Source organism: Anomalospiza imberbis, chromosome 3 (assembly GCF_031753505.1).
Source record: "Anomalospiza imberbis isolate Cuckoo-Finch-1a 21T00152 chromosome 3, ASM3175350v1, whole genome shotgun sequence".
NCBI classification, from domain to species: domain Eukaryota; kingdom Metazoa; phylum Chordata; class Aves; order Passeriformes; family Viduidae; genus Anomalospiza; species Anomalospiza imberbis.
This window is the reverse complement of record NC_089683.1, coordinates 5976183-5998459: the sequence shown is the minus strand read 5'-3', so window position 1 is coordinate 5998459 and position 22277 is coordinate 5976183. Positions and strand designations below refer to the sequence as shown.

At 42.6% G+C, this 22277-nt stretch overlaps 1 protein-coding gene across 6 annotated transcripts in view; it reads right to left on the bottom strand.

The window, feature by feature from the left end:
* RUNX2 (RUNX family transcription factor 2) overlaps positions 1-22277 on the bottom strand; it is a 223412-nt gene that overhangs the window by 84211 nt on the left and 116924 nt on the right. For 5 of the 6 annotated variants that reach the window (XM_068183236.1, XM_068183237.1, XM_068183238.1 and 2 more), the window contains 2 exons: positions 18099-18272; positions 9258-9419 (listed from right to left, as the gene is read on the bottom strand). In XM_068183236.1, coding sequence (XP_068039337.1) covers positions 9258-9419; positions 18099-18272 — 336 coding nt within the window. The remainder of the gene's footprint in view (positions 1-9257; positions 9420-18098; positions 18273-22277) is intronic. The other variant, XM_068183241.1, reaches the window with a different exon arrangement.

Below are 22277 nucleotides of genomic sequence, written 5' to 3'. Positions count from 1 at the left end.
ACAATAATCAATGAATTTATACATCCATGGAGATTTGCTTATGTCAAATTATTCAAATTATTCTGTGCCTCATAGATGAAGCTTCACCACTGCTAAAAATCCTCACACTCCACAAAAACTCCTTGGACACAGCAGCACCATCAAGCACCACGTGGGTACAGGGTTGGGTTCTCCCTGAGGGGCCACTCCACCACCCGCACACTGCTCCTGCAGACATGGAGAAACTGTCCCAAGCTCAGGAAGGCATCTCCTGCTTTTGATCCCTTCCCTCACTCTCTTTTGAGTCAGTCTGAAAGCAAATATTAATAGATTTCCAGATTAGTGTCCCCAAATACACTCCCTTTACGCATATGAAATAGTTCCTTCTCCCTTAATAACATCCTTCGTGGCCCACGTGAAGGTGCGCTCCCTCATTTTATCTCCCCCATCTTCATCTTCTTCACTGCCTACATTGTTTGCTTTTTTACAACCACAGAAAAGCTGAGCCACTTGCATGGCTCTTGCCTTCCCTTTTGTACCAATATCAGCCCAGTGTCACCAGTATCAAAGCTCTTTGAAATATGACAGCCGAGCTGGCAGGACACCAGGTTCTTTTCTGCTAAAACATCCATCAAGAGAGGAAGAGATTTGGTCATGAGTAAAATGAGGCCAACAACCATTACTAAACCACTTCAAAAAGGTGTTTTTGAAGCTCTGCTGGGATCTAACACTCCCTTGCTGACCAAATTCAGTGTGGTCAAATTCTGCATGGCCAGAAATGAGAGGAAATTTCAATGAAAACCAAGGCAGCTCCAGCTATTTTTACCAGCAGCAGTTTTTACCTCTTGAATTGTGCTTTTTAGTGTCAAATTTGCAGAATTTAAACAATTCAGCTCCTAAAGGGCATATGATACTCCTTTACCTTACCTTCTACCAAACACAGTCACAGTCTGAGAAAGGCCAAATTCTCCAGCATTTTATGGAACCATTTGGTAAATTCATATTGGCCAATTAATCAAACCCAATTCAATGCAAAGACACAAGGCCACAAAGACTTAAGGGCAACATCATAGAATCACAGAATGGTTTGGGTTGGAAAGGGCCTTTTAAAGGTCACCTGGTCCAACCTTCCTGCCATGGGCAGCAGCATTTTCAACTAGATCAGGTTGCTCAGAGTTCCATTCAACCTGGCCTTGAATGTTTCCAGAGATGGGTCATCCACCACCTCTCTGGGCAGCCTGTGTTGGTATTTTGCCATCCTCACAGCGATGATTTCTTCATGTCTGATCTAAATCAACTCTTTCAGTTTAAAGCCATTCCCCCCTTGCACTGTCACTCCATGCTCCTGTCAGAACTCTCTCCCCAGCTTCCTTGTGAGCCCATGAGGGGAGGAGGGTAAATAAGTGGACCTGACCATCCTGTATCTACCAGAGAGCTTCATACATGAAGATCCATTTCCTGTCCACATCAGCACACATGTGAGCCTGTCTCAGCTGCCATTGCTGGCTCCATTCTAGGTAGAAAATTAACAGCAATTCCACAAAGGGAAGGGAGAAATCATCAAACGCCTTTGCAGAAGGATGAAACAAAGAGCTTGATCCCACAGCCTTCCTGTTAGAGGCTTATTGACTTTATTGGGAACACACATCTAGGTAGTGGCTCAGGATCTGTCCCTTTGGAAGTCTGGAATTGAGGACCCGGTTGCCCCACTAACAATTAGCATTCTGTTTACAAAACCCAGCAGAGTCAGTAAGAATAATCATTACAAAACATGCTCAGACTGTGATTCCGGTTTAAGTTAATATAATTTTAATGAGTTCTTCAGAAAAAGCCTGGCACTTATGGAAAATTTCCTTAATTAATATCAGACCCTAAATTAGTAATAAAAAAAAGCCCTGAATATCATTTGGTCTCAAGCTGGAACTAAAGTATGTTTTGGCATCATTACTAACTGTTAGCAGCAAGTTCTGGAAACAGATGCAAATCTTGATATGTGTCCTAAATATAAAACACATTGCAAAAAAAGCTCAGATAAAAATATATCTATACATCCACATATATTTGAGTGTGCTATTTCCTGCCTGTATCAGCAACAAATTTATTCCATTTCAAAACATTCCACTTATTTCTTTTCAGTACTTTTTAAAATCCCTTATTTCAGGGAATAATACTCCTTCCCTCTACCTTCATTTTTCCTGTTTATTTTCTCTCCCAACAGCCGTTTTAAGTAAGTGAAAAGGGCTTAAAGACACGCATTGTAACATTCAAACATCTGAAAATCAGCTCGCTTGTTTTACCACCTAAATATGGGCATAGGTGCCTAATTTGAGGCCACCCACGCTAGAAAAATTTGAGGTAGGGATCATGCAACGCATCTTCTGGACAATTACTCCAATGAGAGATTCAGCCCAGTGGAGAGGCTGCTACTGAAAGCCCACAGATGAGTGCCAAGGTGCTGAGATTCCCAGGTGGAACCAAGTGGGCAGGAGACTAAAAATGGAAAACCTGCGGTAAACAAAATAAATACAACCACTGAAAAATAATGGAAAAAAAAAAAAAAAAAGGAAGGTGAGTTACAAATTTAGGGAAGGCAGCAAAATGAGCGGGTTGTTTCTGAAGTCCTTAGCTCCCCCAAGTTCTTTACTTTGCCTTGACTCAGTTTCATCTCGCAGGGAAAGCACTGAACATTAGCAAGGCAAAATGGAGACAGAGGCAACCTTGAGTCTTTTGGCTTCCATTTAATTAAAAAAAAAAAAAAAAAAAAAAAAAAAGAAGAAGACAGAGTGAAAATTGTTACAGTCACCAAGAAAAACATCCCAGCATAGCGAGCACACCAGAAACCGAGCTGGCTTCTTGGGTTTGCCAAGAGCCTGAGACAATATTGCTGAAGCGTGAACTGCTCATTCATTGCAAGGGCTGCTCACACCAGGGCCATGCTGGCAATAGCCATGGCATTAACTGTTTCTCTGCTTCCCACAGCACAGAAAGAAGAAAAGAATTGTATTTTGGAGACAGCACTAGTGCCTTCCCTTATGAAGGTCCTGTCTTGAAATTTCCTTATAACCCACAACATTTAATCAAGTTAGCAGGAACTAAGGATGAAAGCACAGCTACTTCCATGGCCACAGTTTCTACTTAGTTGCTGTAAAGTTTTCTGAGCTCCTTAGGAGAAGACAAACAACCTTTCTTTCTAAAAGTTGTTTCAAAGACCAAATTCCCCCAAAAAGGAAAAATCCTTGTTAAAAAATCATGTGAGTACATGACACTAGCAAAATCCAAGGTAATTCACACACAGGGTGAGAAACCCAAGATGACAACCAGTGCAGGACCCAAAGAAAAAAAAGTCCATCACAGTCAGCCTCTTTCTCATTGACATGCAAATACCAAATCCAGAGGTTCAGCTGGAGCTGCTTCCATTCCATGTGGTTTTTTATTATATGATTTTTAGACTAACAAAAATGAAAATTAAATTGTGTAAAAAACCAGTATTGTGCCTGATTAAGGCATGGCTGGCATTGCATTTATACTTGCCAGCCATCAGTGAGCTGGGAGAACAGGAAGGTTTCTTAAATTTCGATTTGAGATGAGGGTCCAGGATGGCCCAAAACATTGTAGTGATTTATCTTCAGAGCGAGACAAATTAATGGGAACGTTTGGCTTTACATGAACTAGCAAACAGGGTCAGGGCACATTCTCTGGCTCTAAATCTAGTCAGGATGGTCTGGCCACAGATGTAATGTTAAATCTTGACTCCATAATGGGGTGGCTGACTCTGAGCTGCCCACAGGAGCAGGTTCAGGACTCTGCTCATTTCCAAACCACAACTGGGACCTGTTTGCGACCATGCTGGCCAACCCCACTCAACACCAGCCTTGCTGACAGCTTAACAGTACTGGTATTTAACAGTCCAGCCCTTCCACTGTGTAATTTATTGGTGAAGATACCACTTTCTGGCCATTTTAGTTCAGAGGGATGGGTCTGCAGACTTCTTTTGTTTAGGGCCTGATGCCAGCATCTCCCTCCTCTATCTCAGCATGCCTCTACTCAGTAACACAGTAAATATAATGACATTCCCCACCCTGCATCTTGTGGGGAATCCAGCTAGTGGGACAGCAATGTCTGGGCATGGTGGCACATCCCCAGCTGACAAATATCTAGGAAGAGTCCAGCCCAGGCCTGGAAAAGGTGGGTTTGGTAATTTGTCCTGCTATTTAGATTCAGTTTTAATTTTCTCATTTGTCATATGGAACCTGTCAAACACAGACAGGATCTTCCACAGTCAGCACTGAACGTGTTTGTGGTACACCTGCAGGACAGGTCCTCCAGCATCTGAAGATCTTGACCCTGAAAGTCTCTATCAATGGTGAAGCAAAAAGTAAGAGACTCCTGTTTAAGCAGAAGGGTGAGTAAGTCCAAGAAAAGTGTAGGGGGAGAAGAATCCTTCTCAGGATTCTCAACAAAATTAAAATCAAGCTCAAACCCTTAAACAGCGGAGAAGGTCGAGGTTAGGGTGAGGTAGGGTTAAACCAGGACTAGAGTGCAATTAGGCTGTGATATGGATATGTTTATGGGACAGTTAAACTGTCTCTTAAATCACCCCAGCAAAGGCAGGCTATCAGATCATACATGTCTGTACTTGAACTACTCACCTAGGCTCACTTCAGAGACGAACAGACTCTTCCCAGGCACTGCCGGGGACCAGCACAGATCACCTGCAGACTGGTCAAGTCCTGAAAATGCCCCTTTGTCCCCACTGATTCAAAAGGGATTTGGAGGTGAGTGTCTCAGGAATGGATATCTGCCCTGGGGACGTCTATATCCATCCCTCCTTCACCTGCCTGGGAGCAGCCCTCTTTTTACTGCAAGAACAACCCGACCTGTACTCCCTGCTCTGAACCTTCCATGTGGGCAGGACTTGCTGGATCAGCCCCAAAGTGTTATGTAAAATGGCTGTGATGTGTATATTTATATGAATCATATACATTAATTGCATAATAGTCACCCATGCTCCCCATCCCACATGCACTTTGGTTATGCATAGGACACAAAGACTGAGTGCATTCACTATGAATCATGCAATAAGACTACATCCCTCAGGCAAACTCTCTCTAAAACGACCCTTTTCTTATATTCCCATGGCTTCCACTACAATATTATTTAATTAAGAATATTAATCTGTTGGGCCACCAACTTTCACTGTCTTCTGGGGAAGTCTGAACAGACAGACATTTTAATAAAATATGGAGAATCCTGCTCTTTTTATGATTGTAACATTAAGGTAAGGCAATTTCATGGCCTCATGAACTTGTTTTTTTATTTTTTCTTGATATGAATGTAAAACTTCTGGACTAGAAAGATCATTGGTTCAAAAGTTGCATTAGTAATGCCAGATAATCTTTTTTTTTCTTTGGTTTTTAGCTTGTGCTGTTGAATACTGCCCAAATATCTGGGGTATATCATTGATTAGTTGTAGAGCAGGGCAAACAGAGCACTGACCCCCAGCTGGAGAATATAGAAGATGAATGCTTGCAGTTTGGCAGCCATGGGCACGCATGTGCACGTGCCTGCAGCACGCATGCAAACCTGCCAGTAGCACAAAGAAATCATCTGAGACACTGACACGACCAGTTCAGCTGCATTGCAGCAGCTGCCTGAGGAGCTCCTCGGGGTTGCAGCCTGCTGCCCTTTTCTCCTCTCCTGTGGGATGAGGAACTGCATGCACTGCTATGGCAGTGCCCCACCACAAACTGTCCTACAGCCCCGAACCTCTTCTGACGCTCAGCCTAATCTGGGGTTGAAACACAGGCAATCTCATCACCAAAATTCATGGAATCATTAAGGTTGGAAAACACCACCATGTCCAACCCAGCAGCACCATGTCCAACATTAAACCATGCCCCTGAGGGCCACATCCATGTGCCTTTTGAACACTTCCAGGGATGGTGACTCCACCACTGCCTTGGGCAGCCTGTTCCTTTGCCTGACCACCATTTCAGTGAAGAATTTTTTCCTAATATCCAATCTAAACCTCCTCGGGTGCAACTTCAGGCCATTTCCTCTCATCCTATCACTTGTTACTTGGGAGCAGAGCCTGACCCTCACCTGGCTGCACCCTCCTGTCAGGAAGTTGTAGAGAGTGAGAAGGTCCTCTCGCAGCCTCCTCTTCTCCAGGCTGAGCCGCCACAGCTCCCTCAGCTGCTTCTCATCAGACCTGAGCTCCAGACCCTTCCCCAGCCCCGTTCCCTTCTCTGGACCCGCTCCAGCCCCTCAAGGCCTTTCTTGTTATGAGGGTCCTGAAAGTGAGCAGAGGATTCAAGGTGTGGCCTCACCAGTGCCTAGCATGGAGGGATGGTCACTGTCCTGGTCCTGCTGCCACACTATACAGATCAGGTGCCTTTGGCCTTCTTGTCCATGTGGGCACACTGCTGGCTCATGTATCCATCCCAAGATGGAGAAGAACACCACTACTTTGGCCATAGGATGAGTGTGGTTTTGGTCAAAGGAAAATGATTAAAAGTAGCTCTTGAGGGCTGCCACTGAGAATAAAACCAGGAGCCACTCCTGCTTTATTGGATGGAATATTTTCAACATCTGGGTGAGAATAACTTTAGCAGTTGTGCAGGTAAAGCCATGGAGGTTCATGGAAAGGCTGGGTAATATGAAATTAGGGCAGATAGGAAGTTCTGTGCCTGTAGGTGTGACAGACAAGGCTAAGGGGGAGGTTTTACTCATTTTTCCTCCTGCATGATGTTAAGCAACAGGCAGTAAATATGGCATTCATTAAAATGACCTTGTATACTTTTAACAGCCTCGATAATCAGATTTCTTCCACTGTATCGGAAAGCGACTTTTTTATTCAAGGCCTTATAAAACTCTAATTTCTGCTTCATGCTTTAAAAATGCCTGAAGTTTTCTAAGGATTTTAGTGTTTCTTTGCAGTAATTTTCTACCCGCTTCAAAGTTCTGTTCTCTTCCTAAATATGCATTAAGTAACTGAGTGGAGATTTGCATTTCTTTGAGTGTGAGTGATAAACTGCTTGCTGTATGGGGCAACTTAAAACTTGCATTTCTCTCTCTCTTTAGATATAGGAGGTGTTGGATGTTGTCCTCCCTCCTTGTGGCACTGCCAATGAAACCCTTGAGAGGCACTGTCAGGTTTGCAGCTGAGGCTGCAATGTGCCTTCTTGCATCCTGAGCATCTGAGTGGTTCCTTCAGCCAGGAATGCCTCTCTCTAGTTCCGAGTAGAGCATTTCTATTCTGAATTTCCATTTCTGTCAGCAAACACTGCACACAACCTCTGGCACTTGTGGAAGATCAAAGTCCCCTTTTTCACTCTTGAATCTAACTGGAAGCAAGATCTCCATGCTGGGAAAAGGTCAGGGCATTGCAGAGGCATTGCTCGAGCCCTAGAAAGATGAAGGACAAGAAGCGCGAAGGCAACTGGCCATAGAGCACGGCAGGAAAGTTCAGTCCACGGCCACACAATGTACACAGCCAGGTCTTTTAGTCACTCTCTGCCTGTGCCCACATGCCAGGCGCTCACGTCTGAATACACACAGACAAGCAAGGGCTGCAGGGCAAGCATGCGGCGTGCAGCTGCCAGGTCCCAGCCGAGCCTCTCCTGCAGGTATTGCCGCGGGCACGATTGCAAAAATAACCCATTCGACAACAGAGACCATCAGGAGGCTCTGACTCAAAGAGAACCTGTTTCAGGCCAAACAAAGCATTTCCTCAGCATCAAGCCGATCGAGTTTTTTGACCCAAGTCAGGGGGTTGCATGGAGAGCCCGCAAGAACCTGCTCCAAAACCCTCCAGCTCTCAGCCCACATGGAGATCTTTGGCATCTCTGTGAAGGCAGAGTGCACTAGGGCTGCAGAGGGGTTTGCAGCTGGCTGTTTGAGAAACAAAGCTTCCCTCCTCCAAGATGAAAGAAATCAAGGAGTCTATGCTAATCAAATCCTCCACGCCTGCTGGCTGCAGTTCAGCTTGTCAGGGATGCAGCTCAGTGGAGTGATCAACATTTCCAGTGCTATGAGCTTGGTGGAAGGGGAAAACACAACAGCAAGAAATTCACCTGGCTGGGAATCAAACAGGTGTATGGCAGCAGCATCCAAGATTATAATAATATCTTGCAAACATGCAAAAAATAGATGTAATAAGACTGATTCTTTGGTTTTCATTAATGAATCATAAAGGGTCTCTTTACATTACACATGCTTTTTTGGCATACGCTGCTAATATTTCCACACTTGCAAGGTTGGAGTTTTAAGACTGAGCCTCCCTCCCCTAAGGCTCCTCATTTTTGGCAAGAGGTACAAGGTGACTGTGTGCCATGACAGGCTCTCTCTTACTTTGGGGCAATCAGATTACTTTACACAGATGGTTTTATCACCGAGACCATTAGAGGTGAACTGCACAATATATAAATGTGTATTTGTTTGGTAAAAAAAATTCTCAGTTCCTCACTACTGTCTTGTCTATATTCCTTAATTTATTTCCTCTCTCCTGCATCATTCCAAGGCACAATTTGTTCAATCTTTACTTTTAAGTGACTCAACTTGTTTCTGATAGGCTTCTTAAGTACATATTAACTAAGGAAACAGTCTTTCTTGAGCTACTGGATTGAAATACAGAAGAATGAACCTCAGCCATAACTACTGAAGAAATAAAGGCATCTATCTGTCAGGATGCCTAACAACACACACACCACAAAGGTAAAGCACCAAAAAATAGAGAGCATAACATTTACTTTAAAACACAGAATCACAGAATGGTTTGGATTGGAAGGGACCTTAAGATCCTCTTGTTCCAACCCCCCTGCCATATGCAGGGACACCTACTACACCAAGTTGCTCCAAGCCCCATCCAACCTGGCCTTGACCACTTCCAGGGATGGGGCAGCGACAGCTTTTCTGGGAAACCTGTGCCAGTACCTAATTACATGCAAGTAATTATCCTTTTGTAGGGAAAATAATAAAAAAAAATAATAAAAAAAAAAAGAGAGAGAATTTGTTCAAAGAAACAGGTTCACAATTAAAAATTAATCTGATCTGAAATGGACCTAAAGTTATTCGAGAGAGACATTCTCAGAGCAACACAGCAGCTCTTCCACATTAAAAAAAAAAAAGGGATTTTGAATCCTGCCTGCTATGCAGGAATCCTGGTATCACTGCTGAGGTTTGCTCTCCTTGCCAAAGTTTGTCTGAGGCCACGGAGGCAGCCGCTGCCAGTCTTGTTCCTCTCTGCATAATTGTTTTAGGCAAAACAGAGTCTTTACCTGAGAGGCGTCTGGGCACATCGGTAATGGCTGGAAGTCCCGTGCCTCGAGTGGAGGACAGGGGAGTTGTGGAGTGAATGGACGGTGAAGTCATCTGGCTCAAGTAGGATGGGTAAGACTGGTCATAGGACCATGGCGGGGATGACTGCGCCTGCCTGGGGTCTAGGGGAAAAAAAAAAAAACAAACAAAAAAAAAAGAGAATTTTTTTTTAAAAATAAGAAGAATTTTAGGGTATCAACAGCCTAACTGAAAGAAGTGGGATTACTGAACATACACACATCAATACTACAAAGAGTCAGAATGTAATGAAACACAACTTACTCCTCAACACTCAGCCCTTTCAGGTCTTGGTCTGTGCTTTTCTCACCCCAGAACAATTTTTGTGGGAAATGAACAGACCAGAGAGCAGAGTTTTAAAAGGTCTAGAAGCTGGGATGCAAATTCCTCGTATCTCTCTTCCAACATGTTATACCAAGAGTTGCCAGTCCTCCAGGAATCAGAAAGAGAAGCAGACAACAAGAATGAAGCCCAGGTCTGATCTTAGGAAGTGGACTTCATGGAATAATGGAATCGTAGAATCATTACAGTTGGAAAAGACCTCTAAGACCACTGAGTCCAGCACTGCCAGGTCCACCGCTAAACCATGTCCCTAAGCATCACAGCTACAAGTTTTTTAAACACTTCCAGGGATGGTGACTCCACCACTTTCCTGGGCAGCCTGTTCCAAAGCCTGAGCAACCTTTGAGTGAAGAAAACTTTCGTAAGATCCAATCTAAATCTCCCCTGGCACAACCTAAGGCCGTTTCCTTCAGAGGTGGGTAGACTCTACAGTCAGCACTTGGCACGCCTGTCAAGCTGTTATCCAGTTCAAACATCACACAGTAGTGTTTTCAGTGCTGAAAATACTACCCAAGGAGAAAAATGTCATTAATCTTATCAGCATCCGTCAAAAAAATGTCACATTTGGATGCTGGCCCAATTACTTACAGTACTCTCAAGTACAAAATATGAAACCAAATGGTTTGGGATAACTATTGGAAGCTAATGATACCTTTCGATATATTTGCAACACCTCACTATGGAGAAAATTATTTTTAGGATAAACACAGATCAATTTTTGCTGAAGCACTGGTAGACGGAGACCTAGTTTTACTCATTGATATTTGGATTTATAAATCATTTGCTCTCAGTTAATATCTGATGATAAAGATACCACTGAATACCTCATAAATTATGCTTTTTATTTCCTTACATTGACAAAATCGAAGCACTTTCAACCCCAAAGTCTGTTTGGGGCACTGCACAATAAACAGAAAACTATCTCTGGACTACCTCACAGAAACTGTAGAGCATCCCTTCAAATCCTGCCCACTATTTTCAGGGAAGCACAACAATTTGGAGAGCCTGCTCTATCAGAACACTGTACTAAAGCCCTGCTTTGCAGACAGCAATGTGACAGCCACATGGCTTAAGCAAAGACTCTTTTTCAGGAAATTCAACTTTTTTTTCTTTTTTAAACTCCTTTCCCTGCTCTTCCACATAGCAAAACCTTGTAGTTTCAGCTACTTCTTGTTTATTATTTCTCTGCAGACATGATTTGTTTGAAGAAATGTCTGGAAAGCAGATACTTCCTTGAAGCAAAATAACTATATTGATATATAGATTAAAAAAACACCTTCCAATTTAATTTTAAGAGGATTTTCCTCGAGTTTGCCATTTCTATTAGAGCTGAGTAATATAAATGGTTAACATAAACTTCTCAGAAATCCAAAGGACACTTGATCATTAAATGTAATGAACTTCTTTGTTTTAACAATTTCAAGGCCAGGGTTGTATAGATTGGCACAGGTTCAATTCTGACTGACTGCTCATTGTTACATCTGATATTGACATATTTCTCTGCCTCATTCCACCACGATAATTCACCATTCAGTCAATGGTAAATGATCTTTGAATGGGAACAGAAAGCCTAGGCTTGCTGGAAAAACAATCTTAAAATTAATGGTGTGTTAGGAGCACAATCTCAAATCCAAGATCCTTCATACTCCAAGACCTTTTCAATCTCTGCTTCTGAATCGAAAACAGGGCCCCTAAAGTTTTGGGTTTAGGTCAGCTCCACTGCTAGGAGGAAATAACATAGCAGGTAAAGGCTGGAAAAAAAGTTATAGTAGAGGATGTTTTTACATCATTTTGGTCTAAGATGGTGGAAAGCTCAGAAAAAGAGGTGTCTTTCTGGAGGTTCATGCCACTCCTGGTAGTATAATCCTCATGGCATAAGAACTTCTTGAGCATCTCTGGCACTCTCATCACTTTGAACACCCATGCTAGACTTGGTTTTAAACTTAATACCCTTAATCTAGAAACTGTGAATGTGTGGACACAAGAATGACAAATAGCAAAAAGTGGTCTTTTGAAGGCTTATGTGGTATTTCAAAACAGTATCTCACACTGCACTGTCAGAAATAGGATATGGGGCTGGATGGACCATCACTTGACCCCAAAGCATATCATATATTCTTTGAACATCTACCTCAAATACATAACTCTTCCCAGGGAATAGGAAGTAATGAAGAGGAGAATCATTAACCAAATTGAACATTAGATGATTCATCAGAGCTCAGTGACTGAGGAGGAGGTCACAATACCTCAGGCCAGAGGGTTACTACGATTCCTCCACACCAAGACATGGCTGAGGTCAGGGTCAAGGCAGGGTGGGAAATACTGCCCTGGGGCTGACTGGCTCAAGGTATCTTTGACCCGTTAGGAAACCAGAAAGTGAAAATACAAGTTTCACCAGATCCCAGAGTAAATGCCCTAAAGCCAGCCCTTGCTGCCTGATGGCGGTCAAGGTTTGTATGGACGTGAGAGAAGAGAGTGGTGAAACACCGTCGCCTTGCCAAGTCAAAGGTGAGCTGTGAGCCCACAGGGCAAACATCACTGCTCAGCAACATTGCCCAATTCACAGTGAAAAATGCCATGAGGCAGAGCCCAAAGCTTCCCCAGATAGTCCCTGAAGGTGGAAACACAGCTCATGTGGCACCCTCTGGTTCACGTGGAGATGGTCCTTGCAATGGTGCTGGGTCAGTGGCTTTGGCCACTGAGGCCCACCAGACCATCTCTTCTGGTCCCACACACCATCAAACCTCCAGGGGGAAAGGAGGGTGCTGGGGACACCACAGGGATATGCCAGCTGCCACAACAGCACTTGCAGGGCAGATGCACACAGATGCTTCTGAGGCAAACATGAGGCCCTTAAGAGGGTTACCTCCTCCTTGCTCTGGCCCAGAAGGGGTGAAATGACTACTTAACACATACTATTGGGGAAGAAGCTGTGAGGTGATTTGTGAGAGGTTCTCCTTGGCCTCCTAGACCACAGGCTAACTTCCCTACTGTCTCGGGCTGGTGGGCTCCCACGTGTCCGAGGATCCCTGCTAGCCAGGGACTTTTCACCATCACCCAAAGCATCACATGCTTGGCAGGCATGGCAGAACTTCGCATCACAAAAAAGCCCAGAACAGATGAGAAACCTTAAAGCTCTGAGTGCATGTGATTCCTCTCTAAAGGAATCCCTCCAAAACAAGGAAAAATACTCAATATAAAAATAAAATTACTTATCAGGAGAAAGCCACCCTCATTCCCACATGGCAGCCATGGGTAAGGGCTAACAGAGCATTCAATAACAGTGAAGGAGTCAGAGGGCCACTCTGAGCTGGCATTTACACTCGAAAATTTTGGAGTGATTACTAAGAGCAGTCCTCCTTTTGTAAACATTTCTGTTATGCCTGCGTGGGTGTGAGGGGAAGTGCAGCTCTCAGCGTATTCCTTCACAGCAGGGCATATTGTGGGTATGCTGAGACAGCCTGGGCACAGTTCAGCTGAAACAAATCAGCAGGGCGAGGCCTAAACTAATGTACAAACAGCTCCATCCTGTTTGCACTTCCAGGTGAACCTCCACAAAGCAGGAAATACTGAGTATTGCATGTTATTTTGTGTCTAGGTTTTGCTGTCACATTTATAGTCATGGGACATACTCAGGGTTCTGGACATGTATTGTCTTTGACTGACTGCATTAAATGGATGGTGAATATTGATGCTTAATGGACAATAAGAGTCTCTAAAAATTAGTCCAAGAGTAGATGCACCACATAAAACTAAAATTATAAAGGAAAGAAAGAAAAAGCCCATCTAGTGACCCATTCTCCCACCAGTGACATTGGCTTTCCAGTATCACGACTTCTCTTCTTCCAACAGAAATTATCATAGGATCATACAACAGTTTGGGTTGGATGGAACCTTAAAGATCATCTAGTTCCAAATCCTCTGACATGGAGAGGGACACATTCCATATTATGAAGTGTCAATGGAGAGAGGCAAAAACCTGCAAATATCCCTGAAGAACACCTTTTTTCACTACTTTGGCATTGGATTGTGAAGCACACTGATTTTCTATAGGAAAAAAAACAATTCCCCCTTTTCCAAGCTGAGTTACATGACCAAAGCATGATCACAGGCTGGCAGCTCCTTGGTATACTGTCTATAATACCCAGACATCACAGGCATCACACTCTCATTTAAACCCAGCAACCAGCTCTAGCTCTGACTGCTGCTGGTTGGATTAGTGCTAGTGCCAATAGTAAAAAACAAACTGTCTGGATCTATCTTTGGTAAACACTTAGAGCAAATATCCTCCCTTCTGATCTTAACAAAGCCAAGATGACTTTCTGCATGAGTAACTCAACTATTGTTGTAACACCAACCCCCTCAGCAAAACAACAACAGCAGAACGCAACCTTCTTCCCTTCTCTAACTTTTTTTTAGGCATCTTTAAAAGCCCAGGGCTTCATCTGAATTGCCCAGTTCAATCAACAAAGTCAAATACAGTGGAGTTACACCCCAATGTACAGAAAAGTAATTGAGACCAGATTTTGGCCTGAAGAACCTCTAAATCCATTTCTCCTCCCACCCCTCCAAGAGTCACATTTTTGAAAAGAAAAAAAAAAGATAAACTCAGTGAATCATGCCAGTGGGCAGCTAAGTTTTAAAAGGGGGTAGAGGGAAATAAAGTTAAAATAATAATAGGAGGGGTGCAAGTTTTATGAAATGGAGGTCCACAATGGCAACTTGCCAGCCAACCAGAGGATGGAATCAATTTGCTTAAAATACAGCAGGCTGCAGATTCAGATTCCACTATCCCTGAAGTCAGTCCCTGTCTGTCAGTGAGGATGTATCCCCTCACGATCTTCCTGTTAAGCCAGCTCTGAAAAGTTTAAATCTTCTTAAAAAATTATGAGACATGGAAGCATAACATCCCTGAAGTGCATGGAGAAGGGGAAAAGGAAAAGGGAAGAAAGTGAAGGTTTCACAGGACTTGCCTTTGAGGGCTGTTATTTCAGTGATGAAAGTCAGAGGTTGCCTATAGATCAGCCAGTGTCACAGTGGTGATGGAGCATGAAACCTCACTTAACTCCCACTTTGCTGTCCCCACAGCCCAGCCGATGGGGTCCTCACACCAACCACATTCCTGCCATTACACCTGTGGCTTTTCCTGGCCTACAGAAGCTAATCCTCACCAGTTGCATCTTAAAAAAAACAAGTTTTCCTCGTCTCATATTGGAACACTGATGCAACAGCTCAGTGTCTGAATGGGAATGTAATCGGATACATGAACAAGTTGCATGAACCCGTTAGGGAAAGAGGAAAAAATAAAAAAAGCAAATATACCAGTGAACAAATGTGAATGGACAGGATTCCTGATTTACGGGCAGCAAGCAGGGTTCAAATTGGATCTGCACTGCCTCAGCAAAGGCAGCTGCTTATTGGACCATTTGTTTTTTAATCACCCTTCGATGTAGCTTTTGCTGAATCCTAGTTAAAATGCCATGTTGAATAAGGGCAACTCTGTGCCTTGTCCTGCCACAGCCCAGTCCTGTGGTAGGTTAAGGACTGTGCTGTGATTTGTACAACCTGTACTCTGATACTCCAGGAAAATAAACACAACCTAGACAGAGAAAAGAAATATAAGAGTGAACCCTAAAGTGCTGAGTTCTTTCAGACTCAGGTGTGGGTAAGCCAGGCTTTAAATATTATGTCTGTTTAATCATGCAATAGCTATGCAAGGCCTCAAGTGGAACAAAGCAAAATGTGCTTGCTAGCAATAATATGGATATTGTGTAGGAAACCAGTATTTACTGTCCCAGTTATTAGAAATTTATTATCTTCCCTAAATAAAAATTAGGCAAAGAGATAATGAAACCATGGTAATTCTAAAGGAATGTGTGGTTAATTCCAATAAAGGTAATTAAAAAATCCTGGTTTTCAGACAGAAGGGTCTATTGCCCTTATAACATATACCCAAGGCAGTGCTTATGTTAAGAAGCCAGTGGCATTCCGAGTATTCCACTACAACAAGGAAACTGGTGTTGAAGGACAGCCCAACACTCCCTACCACAACACCAAGCAGCAATTTCCCACTCAACACCTGACCAAAGGGCTCTTCATCCATGGCATCACCTTTATCTCTCCTTGACATGGTTTGTGTAGCAAAGAATACCCATCCATCCCACAAGACGGATCCCAGAATAAGGACTGTCTGCAAAAAAGCATCCCAGTACTTTGGTGGAACATCAGAGCACGATGAGCTTTACAGATTACAATCAAGGTCCCGAAGAGCACCCAAAAGGCTGGTGGAAAGCCAGTGCAATTCCCAGAGCTTGCACCCATGTAACATGTATCAGACCTCTTATTCACTACAAAGTCCTCACCATTTTGGGGGAAATCAGGGCAATTTGGGATTCTAATGTATCCCATAAAATTGAATTTATCCAACAATAAAAGCATATAATCCACAAGAGATGGGAAATCCAGCCTGCATCCCTCAGCTCACTTCTCTCTGCCCCACCAGCACTGCATCTTCCCTCTCTTGATGAAGTCTCAGCTGGTGCTGCCTTAAATTTGCAGAGAAGGCAGGGAATGCCACACAGCTTTGTTTCCAGTCAGGCTTTTTGAAAGCTCATCTGAAGTTTTCATCTCCCAGATCTGTAAATGCTGCTGCTGCCTCATAACGAGGCAGAGAAGTAGTCTATTAATCAAAGCCAGCAGAACATTTTCTACAGGAGGCATTTATGTGAAGGAGAGCAGCATATGAGGTTACACTTAGTTAGGAAGAAAATTACAAGGGGATCTCAGTTCTTGTGCTTCAGGGCATAAGCTGATCACCAGATGGGGTCAGAAAGAATTTCACCCTCTTTCGTTCCTGGATATAGAGTTGCACAATAGGTAAACTATGGAGGCACAAGGAAGAAGGAAAAAAAAACTGCTTATAGCCTGGATTTCCCCCCAGCTTTCTTGGGAACTATGTCTACCAACATTGCCAGACAGAAGACTTGGTTAGAAAAAAATATTGTGTTTTAGTTTGGCAGTTCTTACCCAGAAAACGATATGCACAAGAGCCCTTGACTTCACATGTACAGCGAACAAAATATGAAGACTAGCCAAAAAAACCTGCTCTGGGAAGCTGGGGGGCAGCAGGTACCATGTAATAGGTAGAATCAGCATATTTAATATATTATAAACATTTTACACTAGTTAAAGTTAGACTTCTAGATCTGGGAGAACTTTGCCACAGCTCATGGGAACGATTTTTTTGTTGCAATTCCTTGAGTGCTTTGGGTTCAAATTAACTCACTTCTCTTTCTTACTGCAAATTAATAAACCGGTTGAACTTAAAAAAAGAAGGAAAAGAAAGAAGAAGAAAGCCACAACACTTTGTTAAAACCACTGAGTTTCAGCTGGTATCATGTCAAAACCACTTGAAACATGAAACTAGAAATCTTCCTAGGTTGACTCAAAGAGTATGTCTATACTAGGAGTGCTTTACCAGGAAAGGAATGCTGGTGTAAAATGCTGGCAGAGGACTCTGCTGTGGATGCAACTGTAGCAGCAGAAGTGAGTATTAAATCAGTCTAGGGAATTGAGCCAAGAGCTTTGTTGACAGACTTGTATCTAGGTGAAGTTCTCCAACAATTCTAACAATGGGTCAGGGGTAGCACCTCTTTACATCCTGGATAGACACAAACATGTCAGCACAAATTTAGAATCTAGAAATGCCCAAAGTTAGACAGAACTTGTTTTGAATCTCTTTTGAAAAATTTAACCAGCTCTGACTTTAGAAAGAACAACTTTGCTTTATTTTGTAGGATTCACAGTTTTGCTGCAAACTTCTGGCATAGCTGCAGTTAAACATCTTATTTCAGCCTTCTAATCTGTGACTCATGGTGGGTGCTTTATGATTTCTCTCAGCACAATGAAATCTGTCTCTCAGCATGCAATCATAAATGTTGCATACAAGCCTCATGAGCAACCTTTGGAGATTTCTCCGTAACCCAGTTTGTTTGTTGCAACCGTGGTCAGCAGTGGTGGTGGAAGGAAACCACCTTGTGAGAAGATTGTATTATTATTCTGATAAAAAGACCATTAAGTGCTGTCTGCTTCCCTTAACACGACTGCAAAATAACAAAGTTGAATAAAAATGTTCATTCTATTGCACACTAAAGGTACTATTGCAACATGGAGAAGGCAGAGCAACGTGGCAGTTAGAATTTCACCAGATCCCTACTCAAATGACCTGGATTGACTATTTTAGATTTATGGCAAAAATATATTTTTTAAAAAATTACATTTTCAGCTTCAAGCACTATAGAAAAATCCACTTCCCACCTAGCTTTGCTTGGAGAACATCCCCCACTCTGTAACAGCCTCTTTGACTGCAGCTGAGACACAAATATCCATAAGCAATTACTACCAATGCCTGTGCAAGTCAAACCTATGGTTCTGTCTCTTACCTGTAATCTGACTCTGTCCTTGTGGATTAAAAGGACTTGGTGCAGAGTTCAGAGAGGGCCGTGGGCTCTGGGTCGGGACCCCTACTCTCATACTGGGATGAGGAATGCGCCCTAAATCACTGAGGCGCTCAGAGAACAAACTAGGTTTAGAGTCATCAAGCTTCTGTCTGTGCCCTGGAAACAGCAAATCATAAAATAAAAGCATTAATAACAAGATTTAGTAATTTAACACACCCCCAAAAAAACCACAAAATGGTCTCTAAGGACCTGTTACTAATTTAATCGATTTACAGGTATCTCAGCTACCCCCAATAACACAGAAACATTGTGAGGGGGTTGTGTTTTGGACATGGTTGTGCTGGTGAAAGCCTTATCAAGCACAGCTGTGCCCATACACGTGTAACATACTGCAATTTGCAATTTGGATCAAAATAAGTACTTATCAGGACACCCACACAAGGTCTTTTTTTTTTTTTTTCCTTTTGCTACTTTAACTACCCAAGGTAGTTAAAGAGGCAAACTTTCCCTTCCAAAAGCAAGCCTCATATGTACCTACAACTTATCAACTGGGACAATTACTCCATGCCTGGTTCAGATGTTGTGGATTTTTGCTAAGAAAATGCAAGCTTTTCTCCTCCCCTTATTTTTTTTTTCTTTACTCTGTTATAGTTAGTCATTAGCTTTCATTCCTCTGGGAGATTTTCCAAAAGGTAATTAGTCCCTGTCAGTTGAGAAGAGCAATATTCAAGGAAAACCTCCAAGGCTGCTGGCCAGGACAGGGCCCTACACACCCTTGCATGGTTAGCTTTCTTCAGTGCTCCTACTGCACTCATACAAAACAGGCTACCTGCCCCTGGATATATTTGGAACACTCATTTAGGGGTGTTTTGCTGACAAAATATGAAGGGGGAAAATGGCAAAAGCACTGGGATGCCCCCAATGGTCCTGCTTATGTTGTCATTGAGATGTTTCAAGAGCAAGGGCTTTGCTTCTCTAATGGTTGTATTTTTGCTCCTAGGTTTAATTTCTTTCCAAAGGATGCTCCTTGTCCAATGGTGCCTTTGAACGTGAGCTGCAGAAGGTGTTATTTCTATCATTCAGCACAGGGAGAAAAAGGCATGCATAGAGATTAAGGACAGGACTAATTTTACTTAACTTTAGCCATTCATAAATCAGGCATCTAGTCTAAACTCTTCTAATGTAGACTTCCTCTTCGGTTAATGGAAAGAAATAGCTACTTCCAGAGGGCAATTAATCTCATTTGTCTCTGACAGTCGCCTTAAAACAGCATGATTCACCTCCTCAATTTGCTTTCTCTTCCTTCTCTGATCAGAGAGGGAGCACACATGACTGGTTTAATTAGACACCCTCACCATTAGTCAGTGTTAAATGGAATGAAGCCTACCCTAAGTTACAGATCAAGGTCACACAAAAAGCCTCGGGCAGAGCTGAAAGGGGGACCCAGACTCCTTGATTTCAGCCCAGAACCACATCTGCCTCCATCCCTATAAGCAGTACTGGGGCACTGGCACAAGCAATAATTGGTGTGGGGGGGGATATTTTAATGCTTTTAACAATAGGAAGGGTCCCTGGTACAGTTTGAGCTTGAACTCTTTCAAATAATCACCAGTGGCTTGAGATGATCTGTGTTGTTCCTGAGCAGTATTAATACAGCCATCTGTCTGGAGTCTACAAGAGTTCAGCTCTGCAGACATGGGAAGATTCTGCCATCAGTCTTTGGGCCATAGAACCAATTCCAATACTGTTTAATTTATTTTAGAAGCAGAAATGAGGCCACTGAATCTTGAGATTGAACTATCAGGCTACCACTGCTAAAAAAAAACCAAGGTTTTTAATAGTAATTCTTACCACAGTACTGAGTACATGGGTTCACACCATCTGATTGGTACCACAGTGCCAACATGACACATAGGCAGTGCAATATCCAAACTAAATAAATCCAGACTGGATTCAGAGAAATCATAGCTCTAGACAGAGAAGGATTCAGGTTGGGAGATGAGGGGAAACTTGATGGGATTTAAATCTGGAGAAACTTCTCTAGCAATTTAAAAAAATTAATTAGTTGACCCATAATTTGGTACTTTGAAGTCTGGGTTTTCTCCCCTGTAATGACTCAGTCTAAAAGCACGGGGTAGGCAGGAACCTTCTCCTTAGGGAGAAAGTGCTGTTCCATGTTACAGCTACCATTGGTGCCTACTCCTCTCTTCAGAAAGAATCAATTACTTTAAATAGGGAATGATTTTTTGGCTTGTAAAAACTCCATAATAGCAGCTTAATTAACAGGGTCATATCCAAACTCTAGTCTTCAGCATTATATTCTCAATCCACTTAAACTAAGATTTGTACAAGTTGGGTGCTGCTAAATCTGAAGAAATTACTTTTACATACACATGCAGTCAGTAGTCTCTTGGGATTTCTCCCTCTTCTTTTCCTCCACAATTTTTATGTATTTCTTTCTCCCTTTGCTAGTCATATTTTCCACTCTGTTTTTTAAAGACATCTCCTTTCTCTCTGTTTTTCTCTTCTACTTATTCCTGATCATGCTTTGGTAAATTGAGCAACCTGGGATAGTGGAAGGTGTCCCTGCCCATGGCAGGGGTTTGGAACCAGATGATCTTTAAGTCCCCTTTCAACCTAAACCATTCTGGGATTTTGAAATTCAAGAGGTGTCAAAATAAGGCAAATGTGATAAGCCCATCTCAGGTCTCACACATGAGAGTCGATTTTAGCTGGGAATGAATTCACTCCCAAAGTGAATTGTATTTAGAATTTCTGTAGAAAAAACCCTGAGCTGTGTTTGTGTAGTGACCTTTTAACTAAAGAACCACTAACAAACTGGTGCATAATCTATTTCAACTGTCCTCAGGTAACTCAATAAATAACTTACTACACAGGTCACCACCACTCCTGCACTAATCTGTGCCAGATAACCCTCAGCCTTGTTTTCATCGCATTCTGTTTGGTCATACATAGCTTTGTTAGAAGACAGTTTATACTAAATTATGTGTATTATAGCAGAGCTCTGGATAACAGAGTACTTTAGGATGGGCAGGGAAGAAAAAAAGAAAAAAATAGAGGAAAAAAAAAAAAAGAAGGGGCATACAGGAAGAAGAAAAACGATTTCCACATCTGGTTGAATTGAAATGATCTATAGATGTGTGGGTTGGGGTGTTACCACTTCCCCCCACCCACCCAAAAAAAAAAAAAAAAAAAAAAAAAAAAAAGAAAAGTAGGGAAGAGAGAGCTCTATGCACATCTGGAAGACCCCAGGCATCAATGGAACTGCAAGTCCCCAGAAACCAGCAAGGGGCCAAAGGCAGACTTGCCTTCCCCTTCTGGACATTTAAAATTTAGGGTTGTAACATGGAGTCATGTTGTGACAAAGGGATCCACAGAAGGAGCCACAGTCCCTGAGTGAAATATCCCAGGGAGACAAGATGACATTGCAGCTTTGCACATTATGGGTTACTCTGCTTTGATAAAGGCTGAGACGTGCTCACACTGAAAGTAAGCAGGAAACTCAGCAAAACCTTTGTATGCAGGAGGTGCTCACAAAGGCGTGTGGGCAATTTAAATAAATGTCCTGCCTTGATTTCTGTGCAGGAAAAAAAAATCCTATTAAGTATGGAGGAGCCATGAGGTATGGACTGAAAACACTCTAAAAAGACCTTCTGAGTAGCACATAAGCAGCAGGAATGAAATATGTGATACATGTTTAAAACTCATTCCACAAGCTGCTTTTCATCTCTCATTGATATATGTGTCCGTTGACAGAGAAATTCCTGATCCCAGGGGAGTATGCTAAGAAAAGCTGTATTCCTCAGTCTCAGCACTGAGATGTAATTTTATTTCAGGAAAAAAGATTAGGGTAGCAATTGTGGATAGCTGAGGGAGAATCCATGATCTGCTGCAGCAGTGAGTACATCAAAAAGCAATATAAAAGCTATGTGAAGAGTAGAATAAAATAGTGTTACAGCTACCCCAATGCGTGCAACACTTCATTTAGTGCCTGTTGCAAAGATGAATTTGTAGAATGGATTGGGCTTGGAGGGGAAAAAAATGCTTATGGACATAAGCAGTCTTGGATGTGAAGTGTTGTCAAAAATAAATAGAAGATGACCCACGAGTCTCTGATTAAGGATGGGACCCAGTGGCCAC